The sequence below is a fragment of the Lacerta agilis genome, chromosome 3 (assembly GCF_009819535.1).
Source record: "Lacerta agilis isolate rLacAgi1 chromosome 3, rLacAgi1.pri, whole genome shotgun sequence".
In the NCBI taxonomy this organism is placed as follows: domain Eukaryota; kingdom Metazoa; phylum Chordata; class Lepidosauria; order Squamata; family Lacertidae; genus Lacerta; species Lacerta agilis.
Window position 1 is genome coordinate 23017106 of NC_046314.1, and position 18621 is coordinate 23035726.

Below are 18621 nucleotides of genomic sequence, written 5' to 3' on the forward strand. Positions count from 1 at the left end.
AATAGCTTAGGTGGCAGAACCATTAGATTTCTGGAGTAGCCTTGAAATACTTTTCACCCAAGGAATTGTTGCAGAAACTTTATTCATTTAACACAGTGCCATCATATTGTGCATTGCGCTTGCAGCATAGGAAAGGACAAGAGTGTTTCTCAAGGAGCTTACAATCTAACAAGATACACAGCAGAGGCGCCACAGGGGAAGAATGTGCTATCATGAAGTGGCATGCATTTAAGGCGCAGTTTTAGTCACTAATGCACGAGCAGATTGCAACAAAGACTTCACCAAGGTGGCAGGTTTTGCAGGAGGGATTTGAAAAGAGGTGACCTCACAGAGAATAGTTTGTCATCAATACAACGCAAACGTCTGTCTTAGTTCTAGTCCTCAAGAGAAGTTATAAGGAATGACTGGTGGTAGCAGGATAATACAGGCAGTGCAAATGAAAGCTGCTAAAGATTTTTCAAGTACAGTATTTAACAGAAGCCCTGTTGAGTATAGGAATATTGAGTATAGGATATATGTGAAACAGTTGGGGGTTTTTAAACTCCTCTGACTTGGATCCAGATGAGAAACTCAAAACACTGCCAACCCTATACAATGGAGTAATAAATCCATAGACAAACACTGTGTAAGATATTATGAGTTAACAGAGATCCACCCAGTAAGATAACAGAAGGCAAAACTAATGTGCTCATCATTTCTCAGGTGAAATATTTCTCAAAATTAATATACAAACAAGCTATTAGACACAAGGTCAGCTGTGTCCAAAATAAGGGGCCAGAAAGATAGAAGAGCATGAGATATCAAGAAAGGAGAAAACTCGTTCCAATGAAATTGCTCAGTACAACTAAATCTGGAGCAAGGATTGGGTGGAAGATAGTCTTGTAAACGCACTGTGCCAATCAAGTTATCCTTTGAGTAACCTCTGAGGTCTCCCTTCTTTTTTTCATGAAGAAGGGGGGTGTCATCAAGAAGTCTTGCACAAAAACATGAACAGAGCAGATGGGAAAAAAATTATACCCCAGCGCAACAAACCTGACTTGCAAAACTCAAGAGAGAGAGAGGGGGGGGGAGTGCCATCAAGATTGTTTGATGGAAATCTGGCTACACATGGTTATCAGAGTTTTATTACATTTCCAATTATACTTTCAAACTGTACAACGCCACAATCATGGTATCGAGTAAATACACACCATTTTAAAACGTCACATACAAGGTACACAAAAGGCACATGTTTTAATCAGTTGTTGTAAGTTCAGTTTTATGTTTGCTATTGAAACGGCGCAACCTTGTCATTGGACACACAAAGTGATATCTAGAGGCAAAATTCACTGGTGATATAAACAGTAATGAAATGCAGCCCTGAATCTCTTTTCATGGAAGTCCATAGGGAATCTAACAATCCTACCTACCACTACTCAGAAAAAGTCACATTAAGTTCAGTGGGGCTTGCTCCTAGGTAAGTGGGTATAGGATTTCAGCCCAAATGACAAAATATTATCAGAAGGATTTTATGAATCTCATGGCAAATTACCTTCATATTTGAAACAGCTTGAAATGAGCTTCTAAATACGCACAGGCTGAACTCCCCATCCTCCCCCTAAGCAGGATAATCTTGCTGAACGAAAGCTAAAGGGTAAAATAATATAACAGCAGCTGAGCAGAAGAAGAGAATGAAAATATTTGCTTGAATTTACCTCTTTTAAAGTGGCTGCATACAGATACATAGATATTAGATGACTGCAATATTTTTGGGAAGCAAAACTGAAAAGGAAAGCAATGCTAGAGAACCATGTAACTTTCATGTAATTCAGGCTTTCAGACCATGTTTTTGTAGCAGTCAGGTGTCCACATACGCAACAGAGGACAACTGCAATCCTAGCTTCTGGTATCTCCAGGTAAACTGGAGGGAAAACCTTTCCTGAAACCCTTGCCAACTGCTGCTAGTCAGTGTAGACCAGGGGTCAGCAACATTTTTCAGCCGTGGGCCGGTCCACCGTCCCTCAGACCATTTTTGAAAAAAAAAAATATGGACGAATTCCTATGCCCCACAAATAACCCAGAGATGCATTTTAAATAAAAGGACACGTTCTTCTCATGTAAAAACACGCCGATTCCTGGACCGTCCACAGGCCGGATTGAGAAGGCGATTGGGCCCCTTCTGGCCCCCGGGCCTTAGGTTGCCTACCCCTGGTGTAGACAATACTGAGTTAGACAAAGCCAAAGGCCTGACTCAGTAAAATACGCTTTCTCTTTTAAAATTGTTTTTCATTGATTTACTAAACAGTTATCAAGCCACAATACAGAGCTTGGTAAGTGAGAAAAATATGTTATCAGCTAAAGACTGCAGTCGCTTTTGTTCCAACATAGGCAGTCAACTAAAGGTGTTGCTCCACAGTGCTGCATGTGATCTAACATATGGAAACAATAATCAACCAATTTTACCAAGCCAGTAAAGGCATACCATGCTTTGTAGAAAGTGTCTGGGGGTTTTGTTATGTTTTGGATGCAATGCTGCTCCTTTTGGATATGGTTAATTTGTCCCGAAGAATGAGGCCCCATACTTGTGAGATTCAAGCTTTGAAGAGGTTTGTATTTAGGGATTTCCAATAGTTTGCTATCACTAATTTAGCTCTGTAAGTGCAATGAAAAATGCTTACTAGTTATATCTTGGTTCTGTAGAGTAAAATAAGATACTAAAGCCAATTTTGGGTCTTGCTGCATGGACTGCCTAGTATGGATACAAACAGGCTTTTATTTATTGGATGTAGCTGAAACCATTACAAAACAAAATACACAAAGCAAAACAAAATACATTACACAATTATCAATAATTATTATAACCAGGCATTCTGTCAGATAAGAGTGGATGGTGGTGAGAGAGCTTGTTTTGAGCTTTGTGGTTTGTTTTTAGCTCGATTGTTTTAAAAATTGCAGTTCTAACTCTTTTTTGTAAACTGCTTTGAGGTTTTCTTCTACAACCAAGATATAAATAAATTTTATGAAATAAATAAATAAAATTGCATGGCCTCCGTATTTAAGGGGAAATGAATGCAGAAATACAGCTTTAGCATTATAAAACAGCATACTAACATTTAAAAAGCCCAGGTAGTATTTTTCCTGTGCTGCAGGGAAATGGGAAGTCAGGAAAAACGAGACAAGTGCCTCAGAACAAATCTTTGCATGATACTCCAACTCAAGGTTAGCTTTATCTGAAAACAGATCACAGGCATTTTAGCAAGAAGTGAAAACATACAGTAAGTGACCTACTCTTCAGAAAACAAGGACATGAGAAATGTCATATCTGACTGCTTTTAGTTTTCTTAACCTTGCAGACTGCATATCATACTTTGGGAGGGCAACTGATGCAAGTGTTGCCAATAGGATTTCACACGCAAAACCCCTTATTTGTATTATGATTTGGAATACACACATTTCAGTTTATTCAATGGAGTCAACATTATTACATTCCCTCCGCTCTCCTAGACAGAGTTTGAGGGCATATCCTGTCTTCTCAACAAAGTTTGTAAACCACTCTGCAATACTTACTTACTTAACGTATTTTTTGCTCCATAAGATGCACTTTTTTCCTCCTAAAAAATATCTGTGCATCTTATGGAGCGAATGGTGGTCCCTGTAGCCGAATTGCCCAGGGGCCAAAAGCAGATCGTGCTTTTTATTTTACAAATAGAAAAGGGGGTGTTGAAAGGACCCTGCTCAGCAGCTGATCAGCAAGAGATGGGGAGAGAGATAAGAGTCCCCGGCTCTCTTTCAGCCCCGCCCCCTTGCCCAGGCCTCCATTGTTGAATGTGCTGCAGAGGGAGGTTGTTTGTTTCCCCAGCGACATGTGACTGGCTGATTAGATTATCTGTCTGGAAACTGTAGAAACTGCTCCCTTTCCTTAAGAAGCTGTAGAAATGTGAGTTAAACCCCATAAAAACGGGGCTTTTCCTCTTTGCTTTTCCCCCTTTGCAAAAAAGCTGCGCAAATCTGAGCCGATCCTCAAAAAACAGGGCTTTTAGAGGAGGAAAACCAGGAAAATTTTTTGTTTCCTCCTCTAAAAATGAGGTGCGCCCCATGGTCCGGTGCGCCCTATGCAGCGAAAAATACGGCACTTGCCCTGCTCTTCAGCCAAAAAGGCTCCAAGAGAGGCTTACATTGAAACATTCTGAATTGCAATATCAAAACCACAGATTTCAGAGAAAAGCAGAGAACACTGACCACAGCTAGACGTGTTGGCTTTTGTAGGTTTATGATAGATACTTAGGATAAATTGATTTTTATTTTATTTTTTAAACTTCAGCAGCCAAGAACAACAATTACCAAAATTCACCAAGCAACAGTTCTTCACCATCACCCTTCCAGATCCTGAGGTACATGCAGAGGAAAATAAGTGAGTGCAGGCACAGTGATTTATAATAGTTCCTTTGAATTGGATTTCCAGGTTACTTTTGACACTATGGCAAACTCTTTTGTCATTGGCAAAAAAAACTACAGCTGTTCACAGCAGATGGAGAAATTCATGACTTTATTGTAGCAGTGATTTCACACCCCCATCCTCATTTGCATGCAAACAAGTCCTACTCAACCTTTTTCAGCCAAAGAGCAGGATAAAAGTATGTATGTCTGTGGTATCCTCTGAACCTTGTTCCCCATTGCAAAATTATGAGAGCATTAACCATTAATGCCAGGTGATAAGTAGTTTAAACCCCACCTTAGCCACATATTCACTAGGTGGTGAATTTCAGTCCCCACCCCTATCTGCAATTTGCGGATAACTACCAGTATATTAGTTAGATAACTACCAGTATATTGCGGATAACTACCAGTAATGTACGGAAGTGAGAGCTGGACCATAAAGAAGGCTGATCGCCGTAGAATTGATGCTTTTGAATTATGGTGCTGGAGGAGACTCTTGAGAGTCCCGTGGACTGCAAGAAGATCAAACCTATCCATTCTCAAAGAAATCAGCCCTGAGTACTCACTAGAAGGACAGATCCTGAAGTTGAGGCTCCAGTACTTTGGCCACCTCATGAGAAGAGAAGAATCCCTAGAAAAGACCCTGATGTTGGGAAAGATGGAGGGCACAAGGAGAAGGGGACGACAGAGGATGAGATGGTTGGACAGTGTTCTTGAAGCTACTAACATGAGTTTGGCCAAACTGCGAGAGGCAGTGAAGGATAGGCGTGCCTGGCGTACTCTGGTCCATGGGGTCACGAAGAGTCGGACACGACTGAACGACTGAACAACAACAACCAGTATATTGGCCTGGTTTACAGGGCTGTTGTATGGATTATTTTCGTAATTTACATTAACTCTTGAAAAACACATTCAAGCCACTATTATTATGAATGCATATCAAAGATACTGTTTCATTAGATGGGCATGCTACCGGTAAGTGCAACCATTCATTTCTCATTAAGTAGCTTTTATTATGCCACAAAAATGCAGAGCACAAAGTTAAAGGCATAAGAAAATTATAGAATACAATAAAAATAGGAATAACACACATGTTAAAATAAGATAAATGTGGATTTTGGCTAGTTTGCACCTATTCAGTCCAATAATATAATAATAATAATTATAATAATAATAATATTTGTACCCCACCAATCTGACTGGGAATAAAAATAGGAATATAATAACACACATGTTAATACAACATAAATGGGGATTCTGGCAAGTTTGCACCTATTCAGTCCAATAATAATAATAATAATAATAATAATAATATTTGTACCCCACCCATCTAACCGGGAATAAAAATAGGAATAACACACATATTAATACAACATAAACGGGGATTTTGGCTAGTTTGCACCTATTTAGTATGATGATGATGATGATGATAATACAGTATTTGTAGCCTGCCCACCTGACTGGGTTTTCTAGGGATACCATTACCCATTACAATCATCTTTTGACTGAACAAGGATCATAAAACAAACTCTCCAAGAACTGGACTCCAAGTCTGTAATTCTAAAAGTGTCTTACACTAGGGCAGTCCTATCAATTTATCAGTGGGCTTGTCTCAGTCTTTTTAAATAATAATTTAATAATGATTTATTGTTTTTACCCTACCCCACCCATCTGGCTGGGTTTCCCCAGCCACTCAGATTTGCAAGTCCCTCATATGGGGGGGGGGGGGAAACCCAAATGGACTTAGAACTAGACAGGGAAGAACCAGAGAAACTTGGGGAATAAATATGGGCAAGACACACCCCACGTATACTTTTTTCAAAAACTCCATCCCCCCCACCACCACCTTCCAATTCCCCCCCCCTCCCTCATATCCACACCAACCAAACATACTTACTTACTGCTTCCAGGACGGTACCATCCACATTCCACACCCACCCCTGGCTGGGAAAAGCCTCGGGAGTGTCTACAGCGACGCAGCCAACCACTCGGGACAGAAACTATCCCTGCGTTCCACTCTAAAGACCCCGCCTTGTAAGAGGCAGCAGCAAGCAGCTGCTGCTCACCTGGAGCAGGTGCATGGGCGGGCGTGAAGCGCGATAGTCGTCTAAACCACGCGCCTGATTTTATTTTTCTAACGTTGGAATCGAAGCCGCGAAAGAGAAGCGCGGCGGCGTCAACTCCTGAAAGGGAATTAATTTATATTTTTTTAAAAAAAAACTTTATTTCAACGTATCCTTCACATTTCGCTCCCCCTCCCCAATCAGGCATTATACGAGGACGTCCATCGGCTGCCGTAAAGCGGGAAGGGCGGCTTTTCGCGACCGTTGCGAGGGCCTCCGAACTGCTTCTTTCGCTGCTCCTTCCTGTTGGCGGTTCTTGAAAGAAAGAGAGAAAAAGAGAGAGCATGGCGGCAGGGGAAGCTAAGTCCGTTTTATTCGTTTGCCTGGGTGAGTGGAAAGTGGGGGTGGAGAATGGGGGAGGAAAAAAAGACACAGCTTTTTTAATGTATGGGGTTTTATTATTATGCTTTTCTATGTGTTGGAAGGCGCCCAGAGTAAAGCAAGAAGAAGAAGAAAATAATAATAATAATAGGTGTTATGCAAGCTAACAAAAGATGTTCATGGACTTGGAATTAAAAAAATGTGGTGCACATTCATATTATTCAGTTCTCTGTCTTTAAGCTGTCCTGTTTCCTCTCCCAAATATATCAGAAGAGCTAAGCCAGGAAGAAAGAGATGGGCAGCCAGAGTGGAATCCAGTGTTAACACTAAATCTCTTAAAACTTGTCCATACAAGAGCTGCCTAGAAGAGAGAAACATTTACATTTGGAGTAGGACGGAAGCTGCTGTGCTCTCTCTGGTGCTGGAAGGAGACTGCTTTACATAACACCCCCCTCCCCCCCCCCCCGGCTTTTTAATAATATATATATATAAGAAAACCACCGTGTTAACACTGCTGGTTCACATACCCCCACCTTCCTCTGGGGCACAGACAGGCCTACCTCAGTCCTAGTAATGGGAATTGGCCTTGGTGAGTTTTGTTTTAGTGGTTTCCCACCATCACCTACACACACACACACACACACACACACACGGCCCAGGGGAGGAATGGCTGAGTTGGGAAGTTAAGATACAACTTGGCTGCAGCCTTTAGAGGGGGTGGGTGGGTATAGGTCTGCTTAGAGCCAGCAAGGAGCCCCCTCAGCATCAGGCTTAAAAGCTTGCCCTGGTGCAGCATCCTGTTCTCATGGTGACGCCTCAAAGGAGCCCCTGGGTAAGGTTGCCACTTAAAAAAAAAAATCTTCAGATTGTGTTTTCTACAGATCAGTTGCATGTACATCAGTTACATTTGTTGCGAGACTTCGGTGTTATATGGTGTTGGGGAGAAGGGAACGGGAGAGAATGGGGTGGAGTGGTAAAGCATATGTTCTTTTACTTAGTGTTTATGATCTGGCAAAGTGCACTGCAGTGTGGTTGGGGGGCAGTTTGTTTTTTTAGTCACTTCAGCACCAACTGAAAAAAACGCCAATTACAATCCATTGCAGCCTAATAGGATGGCCTCTTTGGAATTTGTCACACTTGCACACACGTGCTCACACATACACATGAATTTGTAAATCTCTTTGTGCTTGGCTGTCAGGAGCTTAAATAGATTACCTTTCATGCACCCTTTCAAATTCATGCATTTGGAGGGGGTCTGTAACTTGGCAGAGAGAGAGTGAAGACCTGAAATACAGGACAAAACTCTTATCAATACAGGACGCAGCATTTTACATTGAAATGTGGGATAATCCTGTATTATACAGGACAGGTGGCAACCTTACTTTCTGACGATCTCCTGGTTCAGATCTTCCGCCTTCCTCTGTGGCACAGGCAGAACTACGTCTATCTTAGTAATGGGAAGGGGCACTGGTGAGTTTAGTGGTTTCCCACCACTATCACGTCCCCTAAGGAATGGCTGAGTTGGGAAGGTAAGATACAACTTGGATACTAGGGCTAGGCCATGTCTTGTTTTCGACATCACAATATATCACCAGCTAAATATGATATCTTGATATATCGCGATATATGTCTGTGGTGGTGGAGGGCCTTGCTGCCTGCCCCCTGCAAGGGCAAAGGGTCCCGCTATACCTCCCTGCAGTGGTGGAGGATGCATCACACTTCCTTGCAGCAGCAGAGAGCCTTGCTGGGCCTCCCTATGGCAGCAGAGGGTGCCACCGTATCTTCCTGCAGTAGCAGAGGGCCTTGCTGCGCCTCCCTGTGGTGGCAGAGGGTCCCGCTGAGCCTCCCCACAGTGGTGGATGCTGCAACGCACTTTGCAGCAGAGGGCCTTGCAGCACCTCCCTGCAGCAGCAGAAGGCCCCACCAGATTGTTAGCAGGCTGTGCAAAATTAGCTGAGCTGTAAGTGGAAAGATACATTTGAAGCTGAAAGAGTTTGCTGGTTTGTGTGAGGGCTTACCAGGTATCTTCATTTCTTATTGGTTAGGAGGGAAGAGGGAGAGAGCAAACAAAGCTGGAGACAATGTGCCTGCAAATTATCTGCAAAGTATCATTCAGCCACTTATCACGATGTTATTTCAATACTGGTATTTAAAGATATGGCAATTTATTGCACAGCGGTATTGGGTGATAGTCTGCAGAAAGTATATGAACAGCTCCTTCACATCAGACTTGAAGGCTCATCTGCTGCATCATCCTGTTCTCATGGTGACCCGCAAAGGAGCCTGTGGGAATCTGCCTGCAGCATACCGTGATCCCCAGCATACTGCCTCTGATGCAGGAGTTAATCTTGTCATTGCCATGAGTAGCCTCATCAGTTATACACATGCACACTGCCTGCCTATAAGGCTGCCAAAGTTGGTTATTGCATTGTGCAGCATATAAGTAAGTGCTGTGTGGGCAAAGTTTTGGTGTGTTTTGCCTGGAAATTACAGGCTGCTTATCTTAACGCCTGCCCCTGCAAAACTGGTGGAAAGCATTGTTAGATAAAACAACCAAACATATAGATGAGCAAGCCTTGCTGAAGGAGAGCCAGCATAGCTTCTGCAAATTTAAGACCTATATCACTAACTTGTCAAAGTTCTTTGAGAGCGTCAGCAAGCATATAGGTGGAGGCAATCTGATTGCCATAAATTTCAAATGGCTTTCAATAAGGCACCTCACCAAATACTCTTGAGTAAGCTTAGCAATTTTAGAATAAGAGGGGAAGGTTCTCTTGTGGATCAGGAATTGATTAAGTAGCAAGAAGCAGAGAGTAGGAGTAAACAGGCAGTTCTTCAAATGGAGGGATAGTTAAACTATGGAACTATGGAACTCACTCCCACATGAGGCAGTGTTGGCCACTGTGTATGGCTTTAAAAGAGGATTAGACAAATTCATGAAGGATGGCTACTAGCTGTGATGGCTATGCTGTGCCCCCCTCAGTTGTTGATAGTATGCTTCTGAAAAACAGTTGTTGGAAACCACAGGAGAGGAGAGTGGTCTTGTACTCATGTCCTGCATGCAAGTTTCCTGCAAGCATCTGGTTGGCCACTAAGAACTGGATATTGGATTAAATGGGCCATTGGCCGTGATGCAGCAAGCTCTTGTTGTAGTCTTGTGCTCTCAGCATGTGGGGATTTGACTTTGGTTGTAATTGTTGGTTTGAGGATTTCAGAGTTGCAGGTGCGTCTCTGTTTTTCATCTGTGAAATGTTAAAGGGTATATGCTACACCGCATGCCCTATGTTTACATTGATCTGCAAAATATAAAGCTGGTCAAATATCACTTAGCCTCTGCTTTTGGTTTGTAATAGGAGTAGTGGATATTCTTTACATAGCAGACTATAAGTTACTTAATACTTGAAGAGTAACATGTCTGTGGATCTCTTGTGTACAGCACAAGTGAGAAAGAAATGGGAAGAGTAACAACAGAAATGAAGGCTGTATGCTGTTAGGTTTGCCCTGAATTATGGATGGCTTACTCCAAAGTGCATAGCTTTGCTTTAATATTCCTGTTGCTCCCTAGGGCATCACTGGTGTAGGAAGGACTCAAAATGCCCCAGTGCTGCCCCGGGGAGCGAAAATAAAGCATCTTTATCTTGGCAAAAAATTCTCCCACCGGCATGCTGTCATTATTAGAAGGTCTTAGAGAGAGAAGATCTCTCTCTCTTTCTCCCCTCCTCTGGTGTGGCATTGTTTTGAGAATGCCCTGTTTCCTAAGTCTCTTGTGCTGACTTTCTAAAAAATAGTGCCATGCCAGAGCGAGAAAGAAAGAGAGGTTCTTTTACAAAGGTAAAAAGAGGTGACATTGGCCCTTCACCCTGTTTCTTAGATTGGCCGACAAGTTGAAACCTCTCCACTTAACCAGTGTAGTCCTGGGGTTCAACAGTGTCACCTGCTGAGAAAAATATTTAAATAATAATACTTCTGTTAAAAGAGGGAAGCAAAATGGTTTGGGGTTTCATGGGCCACCAGGTGTTGATAGGGGCCGATTACAGCCCAGGTTGACTACTCCTGGTATTCAGTCAAAAATCCTCTGGAAGAAATGGATGAACCTTTTCCCTGATAGCCAGCACTGAAACTGCCCTGCAGAATGAAAGCAGGAGAGGAATTTTATGGAAGCTACAGCCTGTTTATTAGATTGCTGTTACTCTGCCCAGCCTCATTGCTTCTGGGGCAGGAGAAACATGAAATGACTATTTTGAAACATGTATCAATTGGTAAAAATCAAATAAATGCATCTAAATATGGGCCCTGTCCATAGTTGTGCAGTCTGGACTATGTTTCAGTGAGGCATGCACAATAATCATTCAGTGGATTATGCCTGATATATCTCATTTCTTTCCCCACAAGTGAAGTAGAGATGAGATACCACTTTATGAAACCTTTTTGCTTGATTAAATTGTGATGATGGAGGTGCTGTAGCTGAGAGAGCGGATGACGTCTCTTCATATCTCTAAACAAATGATAGTGATACAGTTTTTCCTCTGTATACATTTAGAAATCTTGCTTTTAATCCTGGCTGGTTGCTTTTGGAAACTATGTTCAGCTAGGATTAGACTAGGGTCCGGCAGCATGGTGTGGAGACAGTAGATAGAGCTCTCTCTTACTCTCTCTCTCTCCTTCAACACTTGGAAGCAGTGTTAGAAATTGAGATATGGAAGCTAGGAGCTAAATGGCACCTTAAACCTAGGTTATGGATGCAACAACTGAATGTCTAGGAACAGAGGTCTGTTCTTAACCTGAAACCATTCTTAACCTGAGGTACCACTTTAGCTAATGTGACCTCCTGCTTCTGCCGTACGATTTCTGTTCTCATCCTGGGGCAAAGTTCTTAACCTGAGGTACTACTTCCAAGTTAGCGGAGTCTGTAACCCGAAGTGTTTGTAACCTGAGGTGTTTGTAACCCAAGGTACCACTGTGTCCATAATGTTGAGGTGCAAGGAGAAGGTTGGCCTGTAGTTCGTCTTGTAGCACAATTCTATCTGTTTCTACTGGGGGGCGGGAATCATATTAAATACAATATGACTTACTCCCATGTAAACAACTGCAGGGTTTCAGATATAAAATTTATTTTATAGGGAAAGGAGATGGGGCAGAAATGAGTTAATACCTCCCCCATGTAATTTCTTGTATCTCCTTGTTGAGGCCCAGCTTGTATTTTACTAGTATGAAGTTAAAGACTGCATTACAGTGTACTTGTAGCTTGATTCAAAGCAGGTAGTTGTTACTCAGTGGAAAATTCTGCAGGTCATAGGCTGTGATTTCACTAGGTGGCTTAGGAACTAGGCTTGAAACCTGGAAATGCTGGTGATTTCAGTGGAATGTGTTGGTGAAATTGTCTTTTGGGGATATAGAATTCAATCTGTCATAGTACATTGTCAGCAACGCTGCTGGAAACCAATAAAGCCCATAGAATACTGGTGTGTACTGACTTGCAACAATCCATCTCTGCTAAAAGTTGGTTGCTATTGGTGAACAATAATGGGCTCCTCACAAGTCAGGAAGTGAACACTGCTGTGAAAAACTAAACTGCATAGAAGGGAGAGCTGATGAACTCTGTGGCTTTCTTCAGTTCTTCACATCTACCTCCGCAGGTTCTGGAATGTTTCACCTTAAGAACACAGGTGTGAGAGATTGCATTTTAGAGACACTGAATCTTTATTTCCACAGGGAACATTTGCCGCTCTCCTATAGCCGAAGCTGTTTTTAGGAAACTTGTGACTGAAGGAAACATTGAAAACAAGGTAAGTTTAATTTTAGCCGCCAAAGCCACCATTCTGTTATGCAGGTAAGGTCAAAATATTTATATCTTGCTATCTTAGAAATCTGTCTGTACCAACTTATCGTCATCTCTTTACCAAAGCCAGATTAAATGTATTTCCATCAGAAGTGTTAAATGGCAGACTGAGAGGCATCCCTTAATCAGAATGGGCTCTGTGTATGCTCTCAGGACGTTGATTGTATGAGGCATATCCTACTGTGTTGCGGACAATATGAGCAAGCTAGGGATCTATTGATTAAACCCCAGTGGCAAATCGGCCGGGTGCCTAATATACTAAATATCTTCATGACGACAAGTCTAATGATATCCCAGTGGCCGTGGGAAAGTTTCTTTTGGTAGTCATACGTATCAAAGATCATCATACTTAACACTAAACAAATATTGTCTCGGTCTCCCTCTCCCGGGGGTGGGGGTTGTCTGTATGAATCTGCATTTTATTCTGAATGTATGTTTCGGGTTTTTGGACCGCAATAAAGATTATTATTGTATTTTGACTTGTTTTTCTGTAGTGGAGGATAGACAGTGCAGCAACATCTACGTATGAAGTAGGAAATCCTCCAGATTATCGAGGCCAGAATTGCATGAGGAAACATGGTGTTATCATGAATCATATTGCCAGGCAGGTACTGTACCCATATTGCTTTCAATGTATGTATGCATATGTTCTTGTTGTTCGCAGTGGATGATAGACAGCGGTGCTGTTTCTGACTGGAATGTGGGGCGCTCCCCAGATGCGAGGGCTTTAAGTTGTCTGAGAAATCATGTCATTCAGACGGGCCATAAAGCACGACAGGTAGAAAGAGTCTGTTTGTTGTGTTCTGGAAACTATGGATTGTGCAAAAGTCTTGATAACTGCTGTAGGTTGGATTGCGCATGGATTGGCAAAGTATTAAATGTTTTACTACTCAGTGTCATCATGGTTGGAGCAGTGGAAATTCTAACAGCATCTGTGTAAAGTGGATGGATGAAGCCGTGTTCCAGAGCCTGTTAACTCTGTTCCCCGACTGAAATGATTTCAGTGGTTAGGAATATTATTAATTTGTTTCTTTGCTAGCCAAGGTGAATGAACCTTGTTTGCCATTTTGTTGCCCATTCCTCCAGTTTAGAGAGATCCTTTTGAGTCGTATTGCGTTTGGCTTTTCATAGTGCTAAAGAATTTGGTGTTGATTGCAGACTTGGACTTCTCACCCCTGGCTGCAGTTCATTAATAAACAAGTTGAATCGCACCAGTCCCAATAGAGACCCGCTGTTAGCTTCCTTCCATTGTGAAAACTGTTCCTGGTTCAGAGCTTAAGCAACAGCTACAACTCTGCTTCAGTAGACAATTGTAGGATATAAGAGATGGCTAAATGATATTGATTTAAATGTCTCAGTTGTTAAAATAAATGCACATAATTTATCAAAATTCCTTTAAGGCCTGACCTTCTTTGGATGGATTCTTAACGGCAGCATTTCTGTTAGACAAAGGATGTGTCACATGTTCCCTGCTGACTTTTCATTTCCTTTCGTGAGGTCTTGCTTTAGTTGTTTTGCCCATTTACAGATCTTTTTAATATTGTTCCTTTAGCTTCACTGGTGCCCTTTTTGACCTTAAACTCCCTTTAATCCACTTCATGTAAAAACCCATAGAACTCAGCATAGATTAGAGCCTCTCAACACTCAAACAGTTCTGCCTGCCTTCTGCTTTTTCTTCTATTTCTTTTGATATCTTGATTCCCCCCCCCCCATTTTTAAAAGCTTAACAAGGAAAGCTTAAATGGTATAGTTCACATCTGTTGTTTTCAACACATTAAAATGTGCTCTGAATGTTATCACAGTTCAAAAGAAAAACGGATGCCATCTTTGGAAGAACGCATTGTTGAACAATACTTTTACGTCGTAATCATTACAGCCTTATCCCAGAATTTCTGAACAGTGTTTGATTTCTGAGAGATAATATGAACAGTAACTGGTGTAAATGTTCCCTGGCCAAATGCTAAAACACTAATTGTTCTGTCTCCAGTTTTATTTTTCTACAATTGATTTCTGAGCTGCTTACTTTGCAGCTGTCATTTAGCGTACATACCGTAAATGTTGTTTTAGAATTTTAAATATGTATTGCTAACTGCCATCACTGCAACACTGGCTTAACCTTATTTTGCATTTTTTTTTGTTAAGAATTGTTGTGACATGGATCTCTGTTAACAGTGTTTAAACATATTTGTTAAATTCTAGGTTACAAAAGATGATTTCCTGACGTTTGATTATATGCTTTGTATGGATGAAAGTAACTTACGGTAAGTTGTGAAAACTATGTGCTTTTTGCTTATAGATGATGATAGTTCTGATTATTCTAGCCTAAATGGGTTGTTTGCTACATTTAGTGCCTCCTAATAGAAGCTAAAGCCCTTAAAGAGTATTCCCACTACACCCTTCGTCTAAAACATGGGGAGGGAAACAGATTAAATTCCAGGTGTTATTGAACTACCCTCAGCTCTGGCCAGCATGGTCAACGCATAGAGATGATGGGGGTTTAATTCAAACACATCTGGAGGAGCACAGGTTCCCCATTCTGGGTCTAAAGGATGATGATCCCTAGGAATAGTCAGGGAACAGACAGAATAGCTTTGTACCTTTTGCATTGTAGTAATCTGTTCCTCATTTGAGCAAATGATTGCCAGGATTACTCTGCAAGTGGAGAACATGCTGCTGTATGAAATCTATATTTCTGGTGGATCCAGGTGTTATTTCAAGACAATGTTGTGAAACTGTTGTGTGCATTTCATTTCATTAGTATTTTTGGCTCCATAGTGTTGGTATTCCATAACTTATACTTGGGTACAACATTACATTAAAATATGTGTGTTAGATGCTGCCTACTAAATCACATCACACTGTTAAAAGTGTGTGGGGTTTTTTTCCTTTATACACTGTGATTTTTGTTTCCTTTATGCACTGCAAACTCTAAGGACATCCTAGTGTCAAATGAAAAAAAGAAAGAAAGACACGCCACACTTAATGACAAAAAGTTGCCTAAACTTTTGTCTTGTAGAGATCTGAAGAGAAAAAGCAATAGTGTTCCAAACTGCAAATCTCAAATTGAGCTGCTTGGGAGCTATGATCCACAAAACCAGCTTATTATTGAAGATCCATACTATGTAAGTATTCAATTCTATTAGTCCTTTTCAACTCAAAATCAGTGTTGTAGCAATCAGTGTTGTAATAAAGAAATCTGTTTAACTTAAATTGGTTCGTTTTATCTTTTGTCTCTGCTTCTTTCTATAGGGGACTGATGAAGATTTTGAAACTGTTTATCAACAGTGCCTTAGATGCTGTAAAGCATTTTTGGAGAAACCTCATTAATGGGGCAAGTGTTTCTGAAAGCAAATAATATTTAGCTGTTCTGTAAAATTATTCTCAATTGATATTAAATTGTAAAGATTCTAAAAATAAGTCCTTTTTTAGCATAATTAATTTCATGATGTTTACTGCACCTTGTACTTGAGGAACTGTAGGCTTATAAAATTAATATTGACCTTGATCAGGCATCTATATAAGGGGGAAAGCACCCAGTACTGACAGAATAAATGCGTGTCATTCTTGGTATACACATTCCACATGGTTTGTTAAAGAATTCCTGTATGCATACTCTAAATACACCCATGTCTGTTTTCCATTGCTACTTGTATGTATGGTAGTTTTTAACCTTAAACATCTTTCTTATAAGTATTTTTTTAGATGTTTTGTCACATGATTAAGAACTGAAGACTTAACAAAACAGTCTCTTTTTACTTTTTCCATTATTTGTGATTTGAAAGAGAGGGAAACTTTCAGCCATATAGAGTTGTAGAGCTGTATGAATTTCACAAGTCTGCATAACCACAGAATAAGTTCATAGTGTGGTCTCTTGATGCATAGTACAATCTCCTCTCTTTTTCTATTTATTAAAACAAAATCTAGCCTTTAGTACCTGCTGAGATGATGCTTGAAAGAGGATAAATGCCGCCTTGAGAAGTCTTGGAGCAGTGTGCATGGCACAAAGTGTTCTTTGCAGATCATAACAAAATAATAATAATAATAAATTCCTTCCAGTAGCACCTTAGAGACCAACTAAGTTTGTTCTTGGTATGAGCTCATACCAAGAACAAACTTAGTTGGTCTCTAAGGTGCTACTGGAAGGAATTTTTTAATTTTTTTATTTTGTTTTGACTATGGCAGACCAACACGGCTACCGACCTGTAACTGTTTGCAGATCATGTTTACTAACGGAAGCCGAGTAAACTAATTAAATATGCTTCACTTGCCCTAACATATACAAACTACAACCGTGTTAATTTTCACAAAACAGAATTTTGGCATTACCTTCTTTTTAATCATAAGTATACACAGCCCTGGCTATAGATGAGAAATGTCTGAAGAGAAGAGTTAAAACGCCAGTAATTGCCTCATTTGAATTATGGTGCTGGAGGAGACTCTTGAGAGTCCCATGGACTTCAAGAAGATCAAACCTATCCATTCTTAAGGAAATCAGCCCTGAGTGCTCACTGGAAGAACAGATCCTGAAGCTGAGGCTCCAATGCTTTGGCCACCTCATGAGAAGAGAAGACTCCCTGGAAAAGACCCTGATGTTGGGAAAGATGGAGGGCACAAGGAGAAACGGACGACAGAGGATGAGATGGTTGGACAGTGTTCTCGAAGCTACCAACATGAGTCTGATCAAACTGTGGGAGGCAGTGGAAGACAGGAGTGCCTGGTGCGCTCTGGTCCATGGGGTCACGAAGAGTTGGACACGACTAAACAACAAACAACAACAAAATTGCCTCATTAAGAACTAGGACTGCTCTCCTCTGCTTCATGGGAATTCCCTTACATGTCTATAAGCGAGATTTCCTTTTGAAATGCTCTTTTATCATTTTCATGGTAATCATAATCATTATAATTTTATACTGCCCATCTGGCTGGGTTTCCCCAGCCACTGGTAAACGTTCTATAGATCACAAACATATTCACCACTTTTAAAAAAGTTATATATTTTGTGTCTACACCCTCCTGTCTCTCATAACTGTGATGCCTTTCCTGAATATCCTCATGCTAGAACTTCTATGTGCCTCCATCATGCTCTTCTTTCCCATCATATCAAACACATCCTCCTTGGCTTTCAAGTAGCTTCACCAGATACTTATACTCCTGGAGCATTTCTTCCTAAATTGGTTATAGGGTGCCTTCAATACTCTTCTCCCATCTTCTTGTAAATAACTGTCTTTCGTGACTGTGTCCTTCTTATCACCTCTTTGAGGTTCAGTTCCTCATGGTGCAGAGCAGTACAGAGAGCATATGGGTAGAATCCTTTTATGGTGTGCCATACCTTTGCCTGCGTTGATTGCAACTTGGCTTAGAAGAGCTAGCTAGACCATGGGATGCGGAAAGATAACTAAATCCTTGATCCCAGCCTATTTCTTAAAATGTCTGGGCGTGATGACAATACGTGACTCCCGAGTTGGCATTGCTTAGCTTCTCTCTTGCCCTCCCCTTCCTTTTAAGAGCATTTCATTATTGCTGCTTCAAAACTGAGCCAAAGAAAAGCTTCTGCTACCCAGAAGCAAGCAGCAGAATCCATAGCGTGCCACAAGTGTGCTTTACTGCTTCTAGTAAAGGACGCTATTGAGTGCAAAACTCCTATGGGTAATAAATAGCTCAACATATAACATAAAGCACATGCTGAAGGGTGTTGACATGAATAAATGTCTATTTGTAAATAGTTGAATGTGTGCGCTATTCTTGGTCTGCTTGGTGTCAAACCATGCAGTGTAATAATGCATGGCAGGCTGTCTTATCTTTTAAACAGCCAATTATAAAAAAATGTTTGCCAAGATCTTTATCTTCCCACTTAGCAGAATTAATAAATACAAGCTGCAGACAAGAAAATAGGAAGTTGTCATAATAATTCCTTTGGCTGAG

General features: G+C 41.1%; 2 protein-coding genes across 3 annotated transcripts in view; one reads left to right on the top strand and one right to left on the bottom strand.

Annotated features, from left to right (window-relative positions):
- Nucleotides 1-6346, bottom strand: part of SH3YL1 (SH3 and SYLF domain containing 1) — a 28799-nt gene extending 22453 nt beyond the window's left edge. The window contains exon 1 of the mRNA XM_033143014.1: nucleotides 6318-6346. Coding sequence (XP_032998905.1) covers nucleotide 6318 — 1 coding nt within the window. The 5' untranslated portion in view covers nucleotides 6319-6346. The remainder of the gene's footprint in view (nucleotides 1-6317) is intronic.
- A 414-nt stretch (nucleotides 6347-6760) lies between these two features.
- On the top strand, nucleotides 6761-16116 carry ACP1 (acid phosphatase 1). 2 transcript variants are annotated; one of them, XM_033143015.1, is made up of 6 exons: nucleotides 6761-6866; nucleotides 12573-12646; nucleotides 13194-13307; nucleotides 14899-14960; nucleotides 15716-15821; nucleotides 15949-16116. In XM_033143015.1, exons 1-6 carry the CDS (start codon nucleotides 6824-6826, stop codon nucleotides 16024-16026), a joined length of 477 nt encoding a protein of 158 aa, XP_032998906.1. In that variant the 5' UTR covers nucleotides 6761-6823; the 3' UTR covers nucleotides 16027-16116. The 2 variants fall into 2 exon arrangements, with proteins under 2 accessions (XP_032998906.1, XP_032998907.1); XM_033143016.1 differs by lacking the exon at nucleotides 13194-13307 and adding an exon at nucleotides 13364-13477.
- Nucleotides 16117-18621: the final 2505 nt, after the last annotated feature.